At 43.4% G+C, this 22,526-nt stretch overlaps 1 protein-coding gene across 1 annotated transcript in view; it reads right to left on the minus strand.

Moving 5' to 3' along the window:
- TFCP2L1 (transcription factor CP2 like 1) overlaps positions 1–9,831 on the minus strand; it is a 32,404-nt gene extending 22,573 nt beyond the window's left edge. The window contains exons 1-2 of the mRNA XM_088519547.1: positions 9,691–9,831; positions 5,213–5,364 (exon numbers count right to left, since the gene is read on the minus strand). Of these exons, the coding sequence (XP_088375673.1) occupies positions 5,213–5,364; positions 9,691–9,752 (214 nt within the window). The 5' untranslated portion in view covers positions 9,753–9,831. The remainder of the gene's footprint in view (positions 1–5,212; positions 5,365–9,690) is intronic.
- Between the last annotated feature and the right edge of the window lie 12,695 nt (positions 9,832–22,526).

Genomic DNA, 22,526 nt, shown 5'->3' on the forward strand with positions numbered 1-22,526 from the left:
CCACAAAACACTTAGCACAGATCTGAAGGCATGAACAGAGCCCAGGAAAACTTTAAAGCAGGTGATGGCTGGTTATTCTGAAATACCACTGGTGGGGCAGGGCTGGGTTCAGCACACAGCTGTCTCCAGTGACCTGCTGCCATCACTCAGAAAAACCCTCTGTTTGGATTAATTTCGATCTCTGGCTCTGAGCTAACCCAATGCTGGGCATGAAACAAAGTGACTTGAACAGCTCATAATCCAGATGTGGCTCTAGAGCTACAAAAGTTTATCCTCCTAGGGAAATAACTTTTTTAAGAATTATTTTATTTCCTCACATTTATTAGCATTCCAGTCTGCCATACAGTGTTTGTTGCTTCTGCATTCCTCCTAGTGCAATTTCTGGAATCAACTTCACTGCTCCCCTTTCTGTCCGCGTTTGAAACTGGTTTCAACCAGCCATGGTCAAACCACACCCCATATGACTGCAAACCATGGAATATGCAACTGCATAAAGGCCTCTTGCTAAAGAAGTGGTTTCTAATATGGTTGCTGGTTGATTGTTTGTCTGAAAAATCCCTATCCACAAGAGACAGTGAAACAGTGCTGAAAGGCGGGCTAGTTCCAAAAACGTTAGGCGGTGGTTGTGCAGACTTCTGGACAGTGTAGCTCTGTCGACAGATGCCATCCCCGACCAAAGGAGCAACGCAGCAGCTCCTACAGCATCCTCCAAAGGACACAGCCCCTTTACCAGTTTCAGAGACTGAAGGGAGTAATTTTAAGATACCAATACATCCGGACATGCCTATATTTTATCCTGTCAGAGGAGTAATCCAACTGAGGTCGAGTAAAGCTTTCTCACTGTATTGACTTCCTTACAGAAGCTAAGATCACATTCAGTTCAGGCTAACAGGGATCCGGCTCTGGTTTCCCAAAGAATGTGGGAAGGCAGGGGGAAAACGATCAGGAAAGACAAGATAATAAGTCAATCTTTGGAACTCAAGTAAAGTCATACCCTTAGCTTAACAGGCTCATTCTAGAGTTGCAGCCAGTGAGTACTCAGGGTTTGAAACTGGTGCAGACAAGCTTGGGAGCCCGCCATTGCTAGATGTCCCCAAGTCAACTTAGTACAAGAGAGAAATCCACTTCCTTACATTCCTTCATAAATGCTTTGCCTGCCCTTTGCTGAGCACTTGGGCCTCCCCTGCTCAGAAATCCTTTTGGACTTTCCTTTACACTCATGGACATGTATCCAGGCCAAAGGCCTCTTCTTCCTTTAGCACTGCTGACAGCCTCCCTGCATCTGTCATCAAAAAGCAAGACTCATTACAAGTCATCATGTACCATAGGCCCAGGGCTCTCTCCCATTTGTTCAACAGTTCAACCACTGGACAACCCTTCTTTCCAGCTAGTTGCACAAAACCCTTTCACACCTTGGCAGAATCCCTCCGAAGGATCTCTCCTTTCTTCTACGCTGTTCTGTACATGGAGTATCTCTTGAGCTAGTCCACTCACCAACCACAGCTGAACTAATCACACGTGGAGGCATGAGTGTGTGTCAGGGCAGGGAACATAACTGCCTACCAGTGATAAAAGGCCAGCTATAGAGTGCCGAAAAGCTTGAGTGAGGAATGCATGTTTGGAGAACAAGTGGCAGGAGTCATCCAGCCACACAGCCAGGAAGCAAACACCAACTCCTATCCTCACAATTTGGGAAACTGCAGTATTTGTCAACTGCTTTGTCAGATAGGAATAGCCACTGTTTCTTTGTGGCTGTGTTGCTAAGAGTCAGCTCTCACCAACTGAGACTGGGCAAAGGGACACACAGTACCTTAGAAAATGGGTAACTTCATTAATCTGGCTTAACTCAAATCCAGTAGGAAAAAAAAAAAAAAAAAAAGGAAGCTTTGTGCAGAGTATTTGATTAGACCACGGTAAGCACAGAAGAAGGGTAAAGGGCAATAGGTGTCCCTTTGCCTACAGCCAGCATAAGGCAGTAAGTTGTAGGGTCTAAAGTCATTCGTCTAAACCTCTTTAAGATGGCTAAAGCACTACAGTTTGGTCACTGCATGTTGGAGTCAATCAGCTCTTTTTCCTCTCAGTTCTTCTACCATGCCTGAGGCTTGGGCTACCTTAAGGTAAATGAACTTAAGGTTTCATTTGTGTACCTGTTCAAGCATGGCTTGAGGCTTAAAAGCCTCACTCAAGGCTACAGTACAGGACAAGCTATGCAAACTACAGAGAACACATGAAAGGAAATTGCCACTTTTAATAAAATTATGTCAGGTTTGCTTTAATGTGATGAATTTTCTGACAGTTGGAGCCTTTAAATTAAGACCTGTCAATAAAATGTGCTCTAGCTCAGCTGGGACACCCCAGGTGAGTGTAGCAGTGCCTGGGAGGCATTCCCTGGCTTTTGCTGAACAGGTCATATTAAACACTCCCTTCTGGATTTGGGGGAAAAGGAGGAAAGGGAAAAATACTTATGCAGCAGGTATCTACTGAAAAATCTGTATGTCTCAGGAGTAAAAAGTGATTCCCACTGCAATATTTTTCAAAAACCATGAGAATTCAACTCAAATACTTCAATTTTTGAACAGACATACCCTACTTTTTATTCCAGGAGGTCAATGCACGAGGAACACACTTTTGTCACAGATATCATGAAAAAAAGACTATTTATAAATACGTTTTATTTCAGAGTTAATAAACACAAAGCTCTAAATAAAATGGGTGATTACCTGCCAATCTAACAGGACTCTGTGCTGGGATTGCAAGGCAAATAAAAAAAATAAAAACAGCACAGAGGAACATCCTCACTGATACCCCAACAACAGAAATAAGACCTCCCCAAATCCTGACCACAGTTCCCGACATTCTATTCTCTTCATCTCTGTAATTACCCTCAAAGACACAAGCTTCTCACCACAGGACTAGAGTCTGTTTCTATATAGTATGACCTAAGTTAAAAAAAAAAAATCTTTATCAGTGGAGAAAAGGGATTTTGGTCTAAGGGATACAGTATCAAGGTACACCTATGGGCCAGGTGAACTTAGCAGCACTCAGTTAAACTGAATTTAGCTGACCTCCCTATTGGAAAGAGTAAATGTTGGGAGCAGGACTGCCAGTTGCCAGTATAGATTCTGAGGCAATTTGCCAGAATGAGTAAGAGCTTTTAAAGTAGGGCACTACAAGATCTCATGGCTACAGACATGGAGTCCAGTATTTAAGCACTGCATTGAATTTCAAGAGGATCTCAAAGAAGCCTAAAGGATTTGAGTGTAAGAAGATTCACTGCTTGGAAGCTTAAGGGAACAGACAGGAGATGTTGCTGAGAAGGTGGCAGGCAGATGTGAAGCTCCTGCCAAAAAGAAGAGAGCGGGAACAGTGTGAGCCTTTAAACTGCCAGGAGATGCATCAACTTTTACCACTAACCACCCCAAAGACCACAAGGTAAAAGTGGTGTTGCTGGTTCCATCCACCATGAAAAGTCAACAGAGGTTTAAAGACCCCACTTTGACTCCAAGGCCCCTCCCAACTCTGCCCCAGTGCATGGTCCTGCCAGCCTCATCCCTTTGTTCCTCCTGGCCTGTATGGAGAGTCCCATGCTCTCCAGGACACATTCTGCAAGGGCACATCCCCACCTTCCCCCTGGAGAACTTCTCAAAACCTTCATCCTGTAAGAGACGAAAGACAGATGCAGGAGATGCCAAACCACCATTTCTCAGACAAGTCAGTCAGTACTGTGTTGAAATGGAGCAGGAGAGCACTCCTGTGAGAGCAAGCCAGAGAAAGACCAACACAACATGGGTCTGTCAACCAGCAGTGGCAGCGGTCTTGCTTTGCATAGAAAAAAAATAGTGTTGTGGGCACAACTCTTAATACATTTAAACTCATGGCAATGTGTAAAGAGTTGTATTGTTTTTCTCCTTCCAAGGTAAGGAGGCAAATGTTTGACAGACACTGTAGTATTTGGCAGAAAACTGCTTTTCACAACAGAAAAGCTTTTGCTCTGAAACAGGATAGAATTGTGTTTCACAGAAAGATTCATCCCATCTCACCCTTCATACGTCCCCTATGACCTCCTTGCACTTTCTTTATCTGGATGGATAGTTTGAGAATATGCAATCACAAATTGACTAACTGTTGATCTGTGAGACATCACAGTGCCCCATTATGTGACAGGCCACATGTAGAGCCTGAAGCATTAGGCTGATATTCTTTCTGGTGAGGATTCCACTGCGTCTACCTACAGACAACACAGATCTGGCAGTCAGCGCCCAAGGGAGGTCAGGGCTGTGCTCTGTACAATCACTAGAAGAGAAATCTAGTTACAGACACACCTGCATGAGCTTTACGCTCATTGCAAAGCTTGAGGAGCTAATGCACTGTCCTGAAGCAGGACAAGAGATCAATATATAAGGTATACAAGCTTCTTGTTGGATTAATGATCTTGTTTACAACCTGACAGAAAATAAACACAGTAAGTTATAGCACAAGCTGTGCCTGGAGAAGTCTGATCTTTCCAGGACCCATGTGCAGAAGTGCTGAAAGTGACAGCCAAATTCCAACCACAGATGTGTGTGCACACATTTTGCCAGAAGACAGAGAAAAAAAAATAGCCTAGAGAAACATGCAGTTCTTGTTTATCTAGGAGTAAAAGTTAGCTTGGGAGGTCATCTAGAGAGAACCTTGCTACTGTGAACCCCCAGACATCTGTCAACTTTGGCACTCAGTGGAGCAGAACCACCCCATCCAGCCAACAGGAGCTATGTCAGGCCCTGCACAGGTGGCAAAAAACCACTGGGCACTTGCAGCTCATGCTCTGGCATTTCCCCCAGCAGAGTTGGGGGTTTGCAATGTTGAAAGCCCTCCCCAGCCCAAATCCTGACAATCTGCTAAATCTATCTGGTCATTTCAGGTGAAGGTAGGAGGCTGCATTTTAGGTGTTCAAAGGTTAAGCCAGCACCTGGCCACATGGAACTATGCATGCCATAATGATGCCTTCAGTCAATAACTAACTCAATGAAACTTCATTATTTTATATCAGCTGACAATCTGATCTAAATATGAAAATACTAAAGGTTCTTCCTTTTCTCCATCCCCCTCCCATCTCTTTCCTTTTCCCCCCACCTTCCCACTGCCCTCCCAGCGAGGCGTAAAAATGGAACTCAATCCCTCTCATGACCCCTTCCCAGGAAATGTGCCTTCCTTCAGTAAGTACAAACTCTACCTTGGTTGAGGTAGGTCAGAGTTTCTTCATGCAGTTTCACAGCAGGTGATGTAGCTGTGCAGAGAACATACTGAAAGGGAGGCAGTTTGGCTTCATTCTCAGGAGACAACTGCGGTTCTTCCTGTTTGAAGATCGGCAGCGCAAGGACATCACTGAAACACAAAATTCAAACACATTTAATTACAAAGACTTTATGGAATAATCTATTTCCAATCTGGACTAGATTCTCCTGATCTGAAATAATGGAGATGCTCTCTCTGCAGAGAGCAAGTTATTACAGCTGAAAAAAGAATTTAGACTTATAATGAAGTAAGGCAATTTCTGCATCTGGAACACAAAAGAACACCAGCATTAACAAAACAGAACATTGTTGAGAATTAGTATGTTTTAAAAACAACAACAATAAAAAAACACCCTACCAAAAATATATTCTCCTTCCTTGTGGTAACCCATTTCTTCAAGTGTCCTTGAGTTTTTGGACAAAAATAAATCTCCAGAAACAGCAAAAGTAGGCATTCCATTTTGGCACCTGAATGTCAAATTAGCTAAAGGTCTGTGATTAGCAGCAAACAGCAGACACAGCCCTGGTGTAAATAAGGGACACTCTGGTGCATCAGGGCATGAACTGATGAATTACTTGACTCAAACTCCCCTTGCACCGTAACAAATATGGTCCCAAGTAATCAATCGTACAATTCTTAATATGACATCAGAATACCTTCATATATTTCAATAACTCCATAAACACAAAGAGAAATGATCATTCACTTGGTGGTGCACATAGTCTCAACTGACCTCCTTCACAATGCTTTAATATTGACCAGCTGACATATAGTTATATATGTCAACTCATACTTATCATCAAACAGAACAAATATTACCATGACTGAGTGCACAAGGGAAAAAAAAACATGTTAGGAATAAGCATCCTTATCTTAATACATCTGATGCTTAAAAACCAGATTAGCGTTTCTGATGTCTCTTAACCCTTCTAGTCTTGTGTCCCTTTACTTGAAGTGTTAATATCTTTCCAAGGTAGAGCGATTACACAGAACACAAAAACTGTTCAGAATAAATAAGTAGAGATTTCTTTTTCTTCTCCATTTCTTCCAGCTACATGAAGACACTTGACATTCATGTTACAGAGACTGCAGTTTTGCTCCTTTCAGTCATCCCATTCACACAAAAGCTATCTAGGAACATGCCAGTGTGAACTGGCATGCTCCCTATGAAAGGGCACAAAGATTTTTGACTTGCCCATTCAGTTAATGATCTACTCAGTGTTCATGTGCAACACCCACAACCTTGAAGACTACCCAGGTAACCAGCAAAACAGCGCAGTAGTTTACAGTAAACTCTTAGAAGGGCCTTGTTCAAACACAGATACTGCTATTTATGGAGAAATAAAAGCAGGGAGCAATCCATGCCACTTTGAATAGGGGCAGGAGAAAAGAAACACCCATCCCCGTTTCCGTGCTCTCTTCCAACCACACCCCCCACCACCAACTTGGAGGCACCCAGCCCCATTTGCTTACTGGCACTACTGACATAATCGTAGCTCTTGCCTAACTGCAGCCCTAGCGTGTCCCCCCACGCGCCTTAGGGATGGTGATTTATTACAATAATGAACTGACAAAAATGCCTCCAGTGGATTTCTAAAATAGATATAATTTCTCTGCACACACACACGCACACAGGACTAATAGTGCTCCACAGAATCATCTCACTCACCCCAATGCCAACATTTGTTCTCAACTCATTCATCTGCACAGTGCTATGAGAATGGCATGTTGTTTTATGGAAGAAAAAAAAAGGACAAAAAGAAAACCTAAAAAACATTCTTTGGTCCACCCAGTTCCACAAAGATAAAGAGCATACAGTATGCAAAATATGACCCACAGTTAACACATAAGGCGAGGAAACCATACATCTAGTCAGCTGAAATACTGGAGAAATTTAGTCATCATGTCAAAATTCAAACATCACATTTCACTTCAGGCTCCTGACACACCTACATTTTGCCAGAACATCTGCTTGATAGTTGATGACCTTAGGTATTGAGGGATCATGATCTGGTTTCTGGAAAATTTAACCATATTAAAGAACTGATGAAGCTGCACAAGTAAATCATCTTTTTATTCCTATAGCTTTTGAGCCAGGGCCAGTGGAATCCAGGAGTTTACATCAAGCCCTTACAAAGCATCTTAACTTCTTAAAACTATTTGTAAAGATTTGTACAACAGGTCAAGGATTAAGAGAAGTTGTAACTATAAACCATATAACTATAAACCATAGACATTTAGTCTTAATTTGTATTTGTTCAACTGCATTCGCTCAAGAGTTGCAAATCAAGTTTGGAGGAAAAGCAGTGGGTTCTCCCACCCTCTAAAAAAAACTTCAGAACTCTTCCCAGCTTGACCTTTCAGCTTTATGGTCCTCATCTTAACCAAGGCTGAATCCACTTACCTGGGGAAGGCAGAAAGTTAGTTGAAATAAATGGTTCCACCAGTTAGCAGAACATACAATAAAATACATATTGTATTTCCATAAAGACATATTAAGATTTGCAAGGTTGCACCTGCACAAAGATGTTCCTGTAATATTCTACTGCAGTAACTACAGATACCTGTGGCAAATGCACCAGCGAGGTATGACAGAATTTACAAGCGACGTCTTGGATATGGATGGAGCCTTCAATATACACGAAGTACAACTGATAAAAACTTTTTTTCTATAGCTTCTTCAAGCATTGTCCTGTTTCAGCTACCTCTATGCAGTCACTACAGGTGGGTGGAGAAGATGCTCAGAAAGGCCCAACTCAGCAAAAATGCCCCATACTAGAAATATGCCTTGGCTTAGTCTCATGTAAAGTGAATTGGCCAGAACTAGTCCTCTAGAAAGGACTAGAGTTTTACTCTACTGACCTTCAGCAGCACCTGAGGCCATTGCTTAACACCGCCATAAATCAGACTTCAGAGCTTTTAGCTCTGGATCAAAAATGCCAGTCGCCAGAGCAGAGGCTCACTGAAGCCTAAGTTTGTTCCAGAAACACAGACAGGTTCACTCCACACCAGTGACCTGCCTGCTAGCTCAGCCATCGTTTATCCCCTCACACTTAGCATATAGTCAGCATCAGGCCAGCAGAGACACTCCACTGTGTTTTCTGGCCAATTCAAAACGAGTTCGACCACGGGCTCAAGCCTGACCCGGACCCGATACTGCAGGACTTGGATGCTGCAAAGCTACAATATTAATTACACAACCCGAGCATAATTAACTTGCTCTCAGAGGCTGTACATGCAAGCACCTATGCTAAGGCTGATGCACTGCCACCCTTCTTAGGATCCTCAGTTTTCCAAGCACAAAGCAAGAGAGGACAACAGTTGTGCCCCGTACACACTACTGAAACAGATTTACTGGGGCAGAGGAAGGAGGTGGAACATATGACATGAACAACTACATGAAACTGTAGGGAAGCAAGAATTTCACAGTGCTGTATTGGGCGGTAACGGGAAACAACTCTTCAGCTGAAGTGAATCCTCTGCAAACACATGGCTAGGGAGCAGGAAGAGTTAGGATCATGCGTCTCTGACAGGAAAGTTTTATCTGTGTTTGAAGTGCTTTGCTGGGAAAACTTGACATGCTCTCAACATTTCAAAATGCAAGGCTGGCAGACCAGAGCCAGGTCTTCCCTGCTGCTGTAGCTCAGCAAAGATGCACTTCAACCAAGCAGCAGCAATTGACACCAGCTGGGAGCGCAGCCTTATGTATTCACCAAAAAATAAGTAAAAATGAGAAAAATTCATAAGCACCCAGAAAAAGGGAAACTCCCAAAGTCGTCTGCTTTGTTGTCTTTTAGAGGGAGGAAACACGAGTTTGCACTACACATGTTACAGGCTATTGTTCAGCAGCCCTTGTGCTTAAATTAGGCACATTTAATTAAACACAACTGTGCAAGGGCAGGAAAAAGCTGGTTTGGACAAGTTCAGAAAGTGAAATTAAGAGCTTTTTTACCAATCATCCCGAAAAGACAGAAACGCCAGTCCTGAGGAAAAGGAGAAGTCGTGCGTCTCCTAAACTCGCGAGCAGCCACTCACCGCACAGCTGTGACAGGGCTGCGCGACCAGCGCACCTCTGGGCTGCGTTACCTCAGTCCCTGCCCAGGGAAGCCATCAGACCTGACAGAGCAAACCCCAGTCACACAACTAGGCAGTTAAGAACTTAAAAGCAAGGATTAACAGCAAAAAAAAAAACAAGAATAACCGCTCAGAAGAGGTTTTCTGCAGCGAGAGGGTCCTTCCTGGAGCCGCCGGCCCCGGCCGGGCTCCGGGAGCGCGGCGCTCCCCGCGGGCTGGGCTTGACGGCAGGGACACGTCTCGCCCCAGCCCCGCCGAGCTGCGGGGCGGCGGCGCCGCTCGAAGGGGGCTGCCGGCCCGAGCGGCGGGGCGGGCTGCTTGGCGGGGCGGCGCGGGACTCACCGCAGGTAGCTGCCGGTCGAGTGCTGGTTGTAGTGCTCCGGCTGCGTGTGCCAAAACAGCATCTTGCGGGAGCCCGGCGGCGAGGCGGCCCCGCGCCGCGCGCGCTGCAATCCCTGGGGGCGGCTGGCGGGGGGAAGAGGCCGGGGCGCGGGTCGGGCGAGCTGCCGACCCCCAGGAACGCCGGGCACCGCTGCGGGCAGCTGTAGCGGCGGCGCCGGCTGCTCCCGCCGCTTTTATGGCCCGGCCCCGGCGGCCGCGGGTTGGCTGCGCCGGGGCGCTGGAGCCGAGCCCTCCTCCGGGCCGCTCCTCCTCCTGCACCGCTGCGGGGGCGCAGGTGGAAGCGGCCCGCCCCGCCGCCCGAAGGGCCGGCAGCCGCAGCGCCCCCGCGAAGCCCGGTGCGGGGCGGCGGACGGGGCTTCACAGCCCCCGCCGCCATCGCCCTGCGAGGGGCAATGTCGCCATCTTACCCCGCAGCCCGCCATTGCACCCCCGAAGAGAAGGGCGCCATCTCGCGCGCCCCGAGGGCAAGGCGGCCATGCCGTGGGGCTGCTGCTCACCCCTCTGAGAGCAGGGCGGCCATGCCTCCTGCCTCGGAGCAGCCAATGTGCCCCCTCTAAGAGCAAGGCCACCATTTGCGTGCCCTTGGACAGCTACTGCCCCACCTGAGGGCAGGCCGCCATTTTGTGTGTCTTGGGGCAGCTGTTGCCCACCTGAGGGCAAGGCTGCCATTTCGCTGCCCTTCAGGGCAGGCTGGCCGCCCGCTGCGCATACGTGCTTGGGGCAGGAGAAACCTGCCCTCTTCTCCCCACAACAAGAGGTGTTGCTGCAAAATCTCTTACTGCAGGCAAAAATGTTAAATAGGGGAAACGACAGGGGCAGAACTATCAGTGATACGCTACTACACCAGACATGAAGTTCAACTTAATTAAGTTTGACTTAAAACAACATGCACACTGAAAACACGAGCAATTGTTGCTAGTGAAAGCAACAGCAAGATGTCAGTGGGTTCTAACTTTCTTCATGCCAAGTGAGGGGGGAACCTTAAAAATCAAGAGTTGGCAAGAAAGTCTCTGAATTGGTGCTGTCCTGATATATAGTCTATTCTCCAATTGAAAATATTTTTAAAAGTGAGTCTCTTCACTCATGCTATGGGGACATTCTGGCAGCTCCAATTGACGTCAATGAGGGTTGAGTATGAAATCACTCTTCAAGTTTCTTTAATGTGTCTGTTTTTTTAATTAAGGACAGATGATTATTCTAACTCCATGCTGCCTGTCTTGTATGCTAGCCTTCATTTGAAGCAGAATTTTGTTGCACAGGAGTTGTTTTTCAGATGGGGGAAGTGAGAGATTAAGTAATTTGCCTGAAGACATAAAAGAAAATAAGACCAGTTTCAAAAATCAAATTCACCCCCAAGCCCTTATCTCTACCACAGTGTGCCCAGAAGTCTTCTGTCCTAATCCAACTCCCTTCTCCATAAGTAGAAATCAGTTTCTTTGCCATTTTAAATTTCTTATCCTCAAAGATGTCTGTATTTCATTGTGGTCCTAACTCCCTGCCCTCAGTGTATCTTCCTACCCCATGCATATTTCTCACTTTGACAGTTTGGAGAGGAGGAGAAAAGGGAAGATTTTATCACGTTCTATTATCCATCCACCAGCAAAAACAGCAAATTGAAACCCTTAATTATTCTGAGTCATTAAACATCTTCCAGTCTATTTTGCAGGAAAGCACTTCCTACCTCAAGCTTCCTGGTCAAATTTCAAGAGAAAAATGTTGTTTACTCATAAAACTTTATCCTAGCAGTATCAGTTGAAGGTAGCAGTATGTGTATATCATTATTTAGTTGCTGTATTTCATAGCTGAGATAGCTGCATTTCTCTGGCAGATGGAATTATTATACTACTATGGTTATAGGATATCTATATTGTAATAGCACCTATAGAATATCATTAGGTTGAATCCCAGAGAGTTAAATGCTGTATAACTAGACATAGGCACTTCATTTTCCAGATAAGTCACAGTCTGAATAACAAGGTAACCGGAAAGGTAATCATGTAGCTTTTCAAAGCTGGTAATGAGTCTTAAAAGGTATACATTTACCTATCAATCACTGTCGGCTTCTAACTAAGAAATAGTACAGATGAATGTGTCTTTAAGGTAGTTTCTCTTTCCTTTGTTAGTACACAGTTATACAAACCCATGCTTCTTTCAAAACAAAATGGCTCAAGTTATGTTGTAACTTTTTTATGCTCTTAAAAATGTTTAGCACTGTTCACACAACATCTGAGCAAGAGCAGCTGTTCAGACCTCAATTGAGCAAAGTGTCTAAATATAGCTGTTGGACAGAGAAACAAGACAAAGTTTGCTGAGGTGTCCAAGGGCTTATATAAACACTAAATATCCTTCCACAATTCTTGTGTGTCTTGGTGCGCTGACTGGAGAATACATAGCTGAATGTAAAGTAAACAACCATATGCTACAAAATGAAGGATCCAGTCAAGTCTGGCATGTCAATATTTTCTTTACCATCTTTCTAAAAAGTAAATATGTTGGAGGGCAAATTAATTTAAAATAATGCCGTTTATTCCTCCTCTGCTGCATTGCTGAATGTAGAAAATAGAGTTGGTAATTAATTTTACAGAGACTGTCCCAGCACCTCTGTCTTCTAAATCTGCCCATCTCTATCATCCCTTTCTTAGCCCAATTAATTGAAAAAAAAAGGACATTTTTGTTCTTCATCTCTCTCTCTGTCTCTCTCCCCCCTGAAATACACCTGAAAACTTTTTTGGTCTAAATTCTGCCCTCTTTTTGGTAGGGAAGTTTGCATCACAGCATCAAATACACACTCCCAATTTGCACGTCATACAGATCAAGTCTTTCCTTCCGTGGTACCCTTCATTGCCTGGCATCTGTTTTTCCTCTTTCACTAACACAGTCTCTCAGTAATGCAATCTCTTCTATCACACATTATCATCTCTGTGCTACTTACTTACAGATGAAAAGAATTGAGTGAATATTTTTTGACAGTTTTTCTAATTGAGTATTTTAAAAATATGTATCTTTTCATCTGGATCTAGCAAAGAACAACCATGCCAGTGAGTTTAAACTCATATAAAGAAGAAAAACCGATTAAAGTATGTAATTCCTTTAAAAAAATCATGGATAATACTTTTGTTGTAGAATTTTATTGCACATTGATGTTTATTCTGCTACTTTGCTAGTCATTATAATCCCCTTACGTGATTACTGAGCTGAAAGTTTGTGACCCTTGATTTGCTTTGCTGTGAGTCAAGAAGTTTAGATCATTTCTGAGCACCCCAAGCCAAGCCCCAAGATGTTGTCTATACATCCTCTTTTCCCTTTGGCAGAGGGTGCATAACCTGTAAGGATGTGAGGGTGGGACCTTGCAGACTTGATGAAGTAACCATTCAGAGTGACAACCTGAATCCCCGTCAGTTTCAGAGGGAACAAAGCACCTGAATACCTTTGTGCATCCAGGCACAAACATCTAAATTGCTTCTGAAAAACCTGTTATGGGCATCCAAATCGGGTAAACAATTTTGTACTCATGGAGCCCAAACAAACTCAGTTGTAGGATCAAGGTTGAACAGGGTATAGTACTGAAGAATAAGCCATTAGCTCATTACACATTGGTCAAGGGTATTCAGAGACTATTCCAATCAACTCCTGATCTGTGGACCAAATCACCGCCTTCTCCATAGACCACATGCTCAAAATATAATCTCATATTTAAAATGGGAAGAACTTTAATTATTGTCTTAAGACTCCTATATCACTTGATTCTGCTTGCTGAATACATTCTTAGTATTTCTATCCCTGATGAAGGGCCTGTGCAAACAGAGAGGTTCACTGTCTGGAGGGCAATCCTAGGAAGACAAGGATAGCTACATGGCTGCTATAGCATGCAGCAAAAAGTTAATCTAAGGCAGAGCCTGCCAAGGGAAACTGAAAAGGGAAATTCTGCCCTGTTGTGCAGGCCTGCACCTGATCTACAACGTGCACACGTAATTACAGAATGTCTGGATGAGCTGCAGGGATCTGAAATGTAGCAAAGAGACTGGAGAAAACTTACTGGGATGGTCACCATAGCATCAAATAGCACAGCAACAAATATCACAAATATATTTTAAGGAAAATAACAAAAAAAAAAAACCAGTCTTTTTGTGATAGCCAAGAATATTTGTAGGATTTGTGTTGCCTTTGTGTGTACTTCATTTCAAAGATTTCCAACCACTGATCTGGAAATCATTGGGGAAAATTGTGCACCATTTTTAAGTAGTCTCTGCAACATAAACAAGAAAAGTAACTGTACGGTGACTGGTGAATTTGCTATATCTTTCCTGGAAAACACGGAAGGCACCAGACAATGGAAGAGATTGAAAACATGGCAAAATCCTTGCTATACCTTAGACAAAGTCCTGGGATCAACTTCCAGTGGCAAGTGCTCTCTCAGGTAACCCACTGACCTGAAGGGTCTCTTGATGAGGCCTGTGCAGGTCTGTAATTCGGATGGTCGCCAGCCCAAATGGGTTCCATTACCCCTCCTTTGAGTGGCATCTCGGAGCGTAGCTGATGGTCACCAGTTTGGAAGATGGCTACTACCAGAATTAAGATCACATCATGGTGCTACAGCTAAGAAGGAAGTTACTGAATTGGAAAGGACCCAGTGGAAAACAGAATGAATAAAGTCTTGTAAAGGTGCCATGCAGGGTAAGAATCAAGGAGCTTAGCCTGGGCTTATCCAGACTAAGGTTAACAGGTGACTTAATCACCGTCTATACATGCTCACTTGGAAAGTCAACATTTCATAATGGAGGCTTCTAAACTTCACAGCAAAGGTACAACAGCCAAGGAACAAACACTGCAAATAAATAAGCTTAGGATAAGATCAGACCGCACATTTTAGCAAGGAAGGTAATTAACCATGTAAGCGCTTTTACCAAAGTTTGTGATTAAGTCACCATATCTATTTTCTAGATGTATATCAAGATTTGTTCCTTTCCTAAGAAGAAAAAATGTATCTTCTACTTTGAACAGAAAGGAATTCACTAAAGTCCTATGACCTGTGTTACAGCAGAGAACAAATATGATCACCAGGATCCCTTCTATCTTTATGATCTCTGACGTTATGCAGCGAAAGGCTTCCAAACTACTTCCTGTTACAAAAATGTCCCTGTTCTACCTTGTGTGTCTAAAGGCCTGTGTATCTCCTTCTCAGACAGCCGAACTTGAAGAAGTGCTGCTGTGTTGTCATGTTTTGTCAACACAAGTGTCATGACACAATGAAAACTGTGTTAACTGAACTTAATAGCAAAACAAATATCAGAATGAATTCTGCACAGACTGGCTTAGTTATTTTCTTATTCAAGTCATTCATTAAAACCTTCACCATTTTCTCACTTATCAGAGGTCACCATCAAATTTCCAGCTGCCACTGAATTTCCAGGCACAACCAAGCACTGATGAATCCACTTTTTTTTTTTCCCACAGAAATTAAGCCTACTTTTCAAGCTTTCATCAGTCATATTCATCATTTTGACTGTCGTGATTTTATCTGAAGAATCAGATTTTTTTTCTTCCTGGTGAACACTTCTTTAAAGTCATTTTGTTGAGGAGGGAAAAATGTTTACACAGTGTGGATGATAAATGATTGGATGACAAAATAAGAGCATTTTAAATACTCAAGATACATCTGTTGGCTTTGGCTTTCTCATTGTGAGCTACAGGCCACAATTACCAGAGCCAGCACCCTCTCCATACTAGCAAACACAGTAGCTATGTTTACATTGCTGCAAGAGGGGAGCAAGAAGGCCCTCAGAGCTGACACCACCAGTATAAAAGCAGTGCATTTTTTTTAAAAAACACTACTTTCTGGCCAGCAGCAGAGACTGACTCTGCCAACAGCTGTGCCCAGTGCAATCAGTGCAAGGGTTAGTTATGATCCCTGTGCCTGAAGTCACCACATGAAGCCTTCTGCAGCCACGTGGGTTGTCTGAGCACTTGCTGCCTGCTTCCAGCAAAGTCTGCTGTCTTGTGCACACACAAATATGCTCCTACGCTGCAGGGCACGGGCACCTTACCCCCCGCTGCTACACAGGCAGGAGGCGAAGCATCCTCACCCAGATCAAATGGGTGAGGAAGCAGATCAAATCTGCTTGCAGCATCACTGGCTGAAGCCTTCTGTTTCACAGCAAAAAATGCAGCAGGATCAAAAATATCCATGAAGGCTATTTGCAACCCACATCCGCCAGCCAGGCTGGTTTGCCACCCTGCCCCTCAATGGTTGTGTCAGCACAACTGGGGAAGGAAGGAGACAGCCAGGAGCAGGAGCTCTTTTTAAAAAAATAACAGCTTTGCCAGCGAGAAGCATGTGTGTGAAAGCACAGGCAAGGATGCCCAAGGCTGTCTAGACTGTGGATCCCACAGACCTAGGCTCTGCCACCCTTCTTGTAGAAGGGGAGTCCTGAAAGCCTGAATGAGATATGAAAGGCACTGTGCAAATTTGCAGGCCATACTAAATTAGGTGAGGATGGCTGGCATGCTGAACTTCAATTAGTGCTTCTGTTGAGCAGGACCTTGAGAAACTTGAGGCTAGCAGAAACTACATTAAGTTCAGCAGAGACATGCAAAATACTGCTCCTAGCTGGAATAACTCCATGCAGTGCTTCAGGCTAGGAACCAACTGAGTAGGGCAGCAGCCCCACTGAGAAGGGCTGATGGGCAACCTTGAGTGCTGGTTTACATATGAGACAACAGTGAGCTCTCGTGCTCTGCACAGATCATGCACACTGCTCCTCATGGTCATCCCTATCTTCTTGGCATCAGGGAGGCTGCGTCTGTTTGAGCTGCCAGTTCAAGAGGGATGTGGAGAAGCTGGAAAGAATGGCACAGGTAAACCACTAAAATATTCATGGACCAAAATATTCATGGACTAAAATATTCATAGGTCTATGTCCTATGAGAAAAGATGGAGGGCACTGGGCTTGCGTACTCTGATGAAGAGAAAGTTAAAGGAGGATCCAGTAGCAGCCAACAATTACACAAAAGCAGCTGAAAAGATGAAGGGACCAAACTCTTGGCAGCAGCAGTGACAGCACGCTGTGGCTTGGGGGTTTAAACACTAGGAGGAACTTCTTCCCTTTGGGATACATGCCACAATGCAGGACATTACCCAGAGAGGCTGTGGCATCTCTGTCCTTGGAGGTGCACAAGGTTCAGCTAGACAGAGCCATGAGTCACTCTAGGATATGTCCATTACTGAGGTGGAGGTTGGATTAGAGACAACCAGAGGTCTCTTCCCACCAATATGTCTTTGGTTATGTGAAGTCCATCTGCAACTGGATTATGAGAGATATGGTGGTTCTGGCACAGGGTCCACCCCTATTCAAGGTCACAGTCAGGTTGCCCCACACAGGTAACGCTGTTGCACATGTGAGATGTCCACAGGCAATTACCATCTGAAAAATGGTTATTTTTAACTCTGGAGAAAGAACATTACTATTAATATTCAGACTTGGCAAAGCAACAGTGACAGACATACTCTCTCCAGCGTAAACTCCTTGAATGTGAAATGATTCCAGAATAATTAGACAGTTGAGCATGTAGAAGGATCTGAAATGCCCTGCCTTGGAGCATTTATCTGTTGTAGGATAGCAGTAAGCATGAAAAAAGTACATTACAGAGCCTCTTATCTCCCCTTAAGCATTTTAGAAACAGTTTAAATTCCTTGAAAAGGCACCATGCTAAGATTCTCCATGTACTCAAAATATCTCTCAGTAATCCCTCAGAGAACCCTTTATACTTTATCAGCATCACATTTTACATGTCATAAGACCCCTAGTCCTTCACAAATACTATGACTTGTAAAAATTCAGAATATGAATCTAGAAAATACTAAGCATTATGGTAATATTCGATCTTTTCTTCAAAGCATGCCTCCATCAAATGAGGTTATTTTTATAGAAAACCTCTAATTAGATGATTCACAGAACAGATTCAGAACATGAGCAAGATAAAACAGAAAAATGAAGTTTAAAAATGTAGCTACATACGGGCAGACTGTAATTATTTTCAGTTCATGTAATAGCAATCTTGCAGTGACATGAATTTGTACAATTATTCTAGTATATCATTCCTTTCTTTTTTTATAAATGTAATTTGAGGCTTTTTTGTGTGTGTGTGTGTGTGTTTACATAGAAATTTCTGAGTTAGAATAATGAAGTCTCCAAAATCCCTTGCAAGGCAGGGCAAGGGGAATAGAAATTGATCTCTACTGACGGGCTAAGAATGCATTTATTTCCTCACTGTTCCTTTCTCCTCCCAGTATTTTAGATCACCTGCTTGCAGGTGTCACCTCATCTGTGCAAGCCCTGAGGGGCAAGTTATATCTGTAGTAATGCCATATAGTGGTTTGCAGTGTGAATGCACCCTACAGACATGTGTCCTATCATCGCTAATAATTAGCAAGTATTCCTACCTTACAGATAGGGAAACTGAAGAGCAAACTGACTGAGATCATGACAGATCTGTGAAATCCCGGGGTCACGAATCCCAGTCTAAATATCAGATGCTAGTCCACGTCTCGGTAATAACCATACAGTTAGATCAGGGAAAGATGATCTCTTTCAAGGTTCACTATGCTGCACATACATCTGTGTCTTCATTCTCAAAAACAGGACAAAAACTAGTGAGTGACGTTACAAGAGCATAAAACCCATGTAGATGCAAAGAGGGTCAGATCCTTTGTCTTTCTACATCAGAAGCGAGGTAGATTAACTTGTAGATTCAATAACCTTGATGCGAGCAATAGAAATTGGCTTGGCTAAGATATGTTGATTTTAGCTCATTCAAACCCAGCCCATGGCAGGTATACTTGTGGTGGTTTAAGATAAAATCTTTTAAGATTAACAGGCACTAATTTCCAATCACTTTAATTCACAAAGCACCCGACAGCTGAAATACACCTACAGTGTTCATAAAAACTTTCAGGAGCAGGGTGGGATAACAGTTTGAGGGCATGAACCATAACAAAGGTCTTCAGATAAAGACAATCAAAGCAATAAAAACTCAAAATTGCTTTGTCCTGGCTCCCAAACTAAGGTTGCTGTTTTGTTTTGATAGTGAAATAACTAACCCCATTATTTCCTGCGATGTAGTTAGGCAAGTTCAGCTCCCGTTCCGATGCATGACATTCAGTACCACTAGCAAGATCATGGCAAAAACTACCCATTTTTTATCTCTTTCAGGATGTGGCTGCAGAATACCTGATGAAGTACCCTGACTACTGGGATGATGGACACTGAGGATATAACCAGGACTCAGCTTGCTGAGCAGAAACTATTGTGTTCACTAGGACTTTATCTCAGGTTAGAGACACACCCATATTTCATAGCAAATACAAGCCTCAGACTTTCAGAAGTTTTCCTTTGTTCTGCTTTAATCAAGACAATTAACCAACATTCAGTTTTGCTCAAGAAAGGAAAACCATAAATAATTATGTCCTGAAATAGAATTCCCATGTGCTTTTCCAAATATATTAACTATCTCACATGAATTGGCCATCAATTAACTGGGGCTAAAAAGGAAAAAAGTTTAATGCACAAACAGTCGTCTTTACAACCTTCTTTAATCCCACATCTCTAGAAGATGGAATACAAATTGCTACTCCACCTCTTCATACATTCATATCAACGTTATTCTGATCATAAAACAATTTTGCTGGTTCATCCCAGGACACAGGTTCCTGCGTGACACAGAAATACTCCATGGACTTGTTCCAGGCTTCCCCAGACCGGAGAACAGAGTAAGTCACTTCCTTACATGTCAGTTTATAATGTACCAGCTAAACAGCTGTATTAACACAGGAGAGTTCAATCAAGAGTTACGTGCTGTAGGTTTCAGGTTGCTCACTGAGAAAGAAATTTCCATTCTTAAAGACAGATTGTTATAGGTGGACTGAACAGTCAAATGTGAAAAATACAAATATTGGTGAGAAATAGGAGGCTAAGACTATCTTACATACTTTTTAGACGTATACAATATGCAAGTCTCCTCCCCCTACTTGATTTAATATAAATGTCTATGTTAGGTTAGAATCAATACTTGACTCCTTGGGCTGTGCCAGTGAGATCCTACTGACCATAGACTTTGAAGAGTAAACAAATGAATCCTGCCAAACATCTGTTTTCATTTATCAAAACGAGGTTAAGAGACTTGATCACCATTTATAAACATCTACTGGGGAGGAGACTGCAAAAAGAAGGCAATAACATTGACCTGGAATCTGTGTCCAGGATGGACGTGTTTGTAACATCTGGTCAGAACAGTAGCAATGATGTGGCTTGCAGCATCATTATTGTTCTTAAGAAAAAAACAGAATAAAGTCCAAAGTGAAACTGTAAATTGGGTAATGTCGATGAGTGAGATTCATGTTTAAAATTTGTAGCTGCCTTCTGATATTGCCCATCTCTTTGGCATGCATTACCTGTTCTTTCTTCTTATTATTATTTTTCTCCAAATACATAAAGGAAATGTTATTTGAGCACTTTTTCTTGCCACAAGAGTCTTAATTGAGGTTTTTTGTTGTTGTTGTTTGGTTTTGTTTTGTTTTTTTACCTTAGCAGTGAGTAAAATTACATGTTTTTTAACCAGCAAACCCAAACATAGGTTGCATTCAAGAACTGGTTGTATCATTAGTGACAGTTTTCAGTATAAACCAGAATCTCTGGCAAGTCCTAGGGAAAAAAAGCTTATATGGTGCCAATGCCTACAAAAGATGAAAAGGAGTTGAATTGGACTTAAGTGATCAGGCAGCAGATGCAATGCAATTACTATTGCACTCCAGGAGTTTATGGACAACAAATCCAGTTAAACCAAAACATTTTTAAATGAGATTATAATTCTGATTGATAAGAGTAATAGCACTGGTGTAATGTCTTTTTATGAGATTTCACTTCTGGCCTAATTGATAAGGAAGGTACAACAGCACAGGAACAATGCTGGATATAACAAAGAGGTTAAGGGCTGGATGGGTTTCGGTTGAGGAGAAACCATCACCCAGCTGGGTGTGGGTTTGGTGCTCTCCAGTAGTGCTTAGAGAACCTTAAAATCTGATCAAGTTTACAGAAGATTCAAAGACTGCTAAAATGATATATGCTGAGGAAGACAGGTGATGCAGAATCTCCTTGCTTGGAGATAAATATTATTTGTTTTAATACAAGCAAACGAGCACAGGACATACACACATCCATAGGGGCAGACAGAGAGCACCGGCTGTACTCAGAGGGTGGGGAATCTGCCCAGGATTTGTTAGGAAATACTCATTTGCAGGGTAGTGACAATACAGCAAATCTCAAGATGAAGTTTTGGAAGAGGAAAAGGTGGTTTTATTCCAAAAGCAAACCTGATTGCACTCACACTCATACCCACATACTCACAAACAGTAAAAGGCATGTGTCCAGGAGGTCTGTCCAGCAACCAGGCACCAAGTCATACATTCCCCAGGTCTGGTCCGAGTTTCTTGGAGTGACGTGGAAGACAGCTGTGGAGTCCTCCTCTCCCAAGCTCCCCCTGTGGCTGGTGGGCCTTGAGGGCTGGGCCTCCAAGAACCATAGGTGACAGCAATTGTCATCTTGCCCATCCATCCTGTTCCTGCCCGCTTCGTGCACCATCAGGATCAACTCTCTGGCCTTTATCTCCTTGCTGTGTGTCTTACGGCTCCAAATCCTGTTTATCTTGCTGCTATCTCCCCTTAATCGTGTGTTTCAGTCTTGGGTGTAGGTTGTCCTTTGCTGTAGACTGTCCTTTTGTTTTCCTGATTCCAATGGCCTGAGAAGCTGAATGGAGATGCACTGAGAGCTCCGTAACTTACTAATCAAAGTGTCATTAACACTGGCCTTTCTTGTATCCCTTCTTCAGCCTCTGCCCTTTCCAGGGCTTCCACAGTCCCATCCCTTCCCATCTCAACCCTCCTGTTGCAGATCTCTACAATAGGGGAGTTAGTACAAGCACTTCACTGATTCGAGAGGCTGGAAGCTTTTACTTGGGTCCTCTTACCTCTGCAGTTGCCAGCTCTCTCTCAGCACAGCTTTGCATGGATAAATGTGACTGGCATCATCACCTGCGGTAATTTAGATGCAGCAACTGCAAATTGCAGTTCTGTGACTTCTAGATAGGACAAACTACAGCAGGCTTCAATCTGTAGCCCACAGACCCTGCAAGGACCTGCTGCTCCTATTTGGGCTGTCAAAATTAATCGCATGGAGCCTGCCACCTGGCTATGGATGTGACTTTTTAAGACCCACATATCTATCAGAAATAAATTAAATAGAAAAAAAAGAAGTTGAAAACCATTGAACTAAATAATGCAAGAGCCTTCCAGTGGTTTTGAATATTCTATTCATTGAGGTTGGAAGCTGTTATGGAATTTTTCAATACATGATTTAATCTCTGCAGTCTGAGCTCCAGAAGCAAAGGGAGGAAACACAGTGTCTCTGGAGCCAGGATGCCAAATACAGCCAGAGGCCTCAGGCGAGGAAAGGGAACATTTTCAATGGCTTTAGAGGACACATTGGCCAAGTCACACATGTTACAACAGTTCACTGGCAGCATTATAAAGCTAGAAAAGCAGTGTCAGGTGAGCTGCCTGAAAGGGCAAAACTTCTTCCCTATTGTGTGTTGTGTCTTTGGTCATCTGATCTGTGTGACCAGTGGTGTCAAGGCAGTGGAGGGGAGCAGGGAGAGAGTAAGCCAAAGGAGGACGGGGGAAGGACCTGACCTCAGCCCAGTGAAGTGCAGCTGACACTGAAGGTATA

The sequence above is a fragment of the Tinamus guttatus genome, unplaced genomic scaffold (genome assembly GCF_059628265.1).
Source record: "Tinamus guttatus ecotype Peru unplaced genomic scaffold, ASM5962826v1 Tinamus_guttatus_pri_ptg000060l, whole genome shotgun sequence".
Lineage (NCBI taxonomy): Eukaryota > Metazoa > Chordata > Aves > Tinamiformes > Tinamidae > Tinamus > Tinamus guttatus.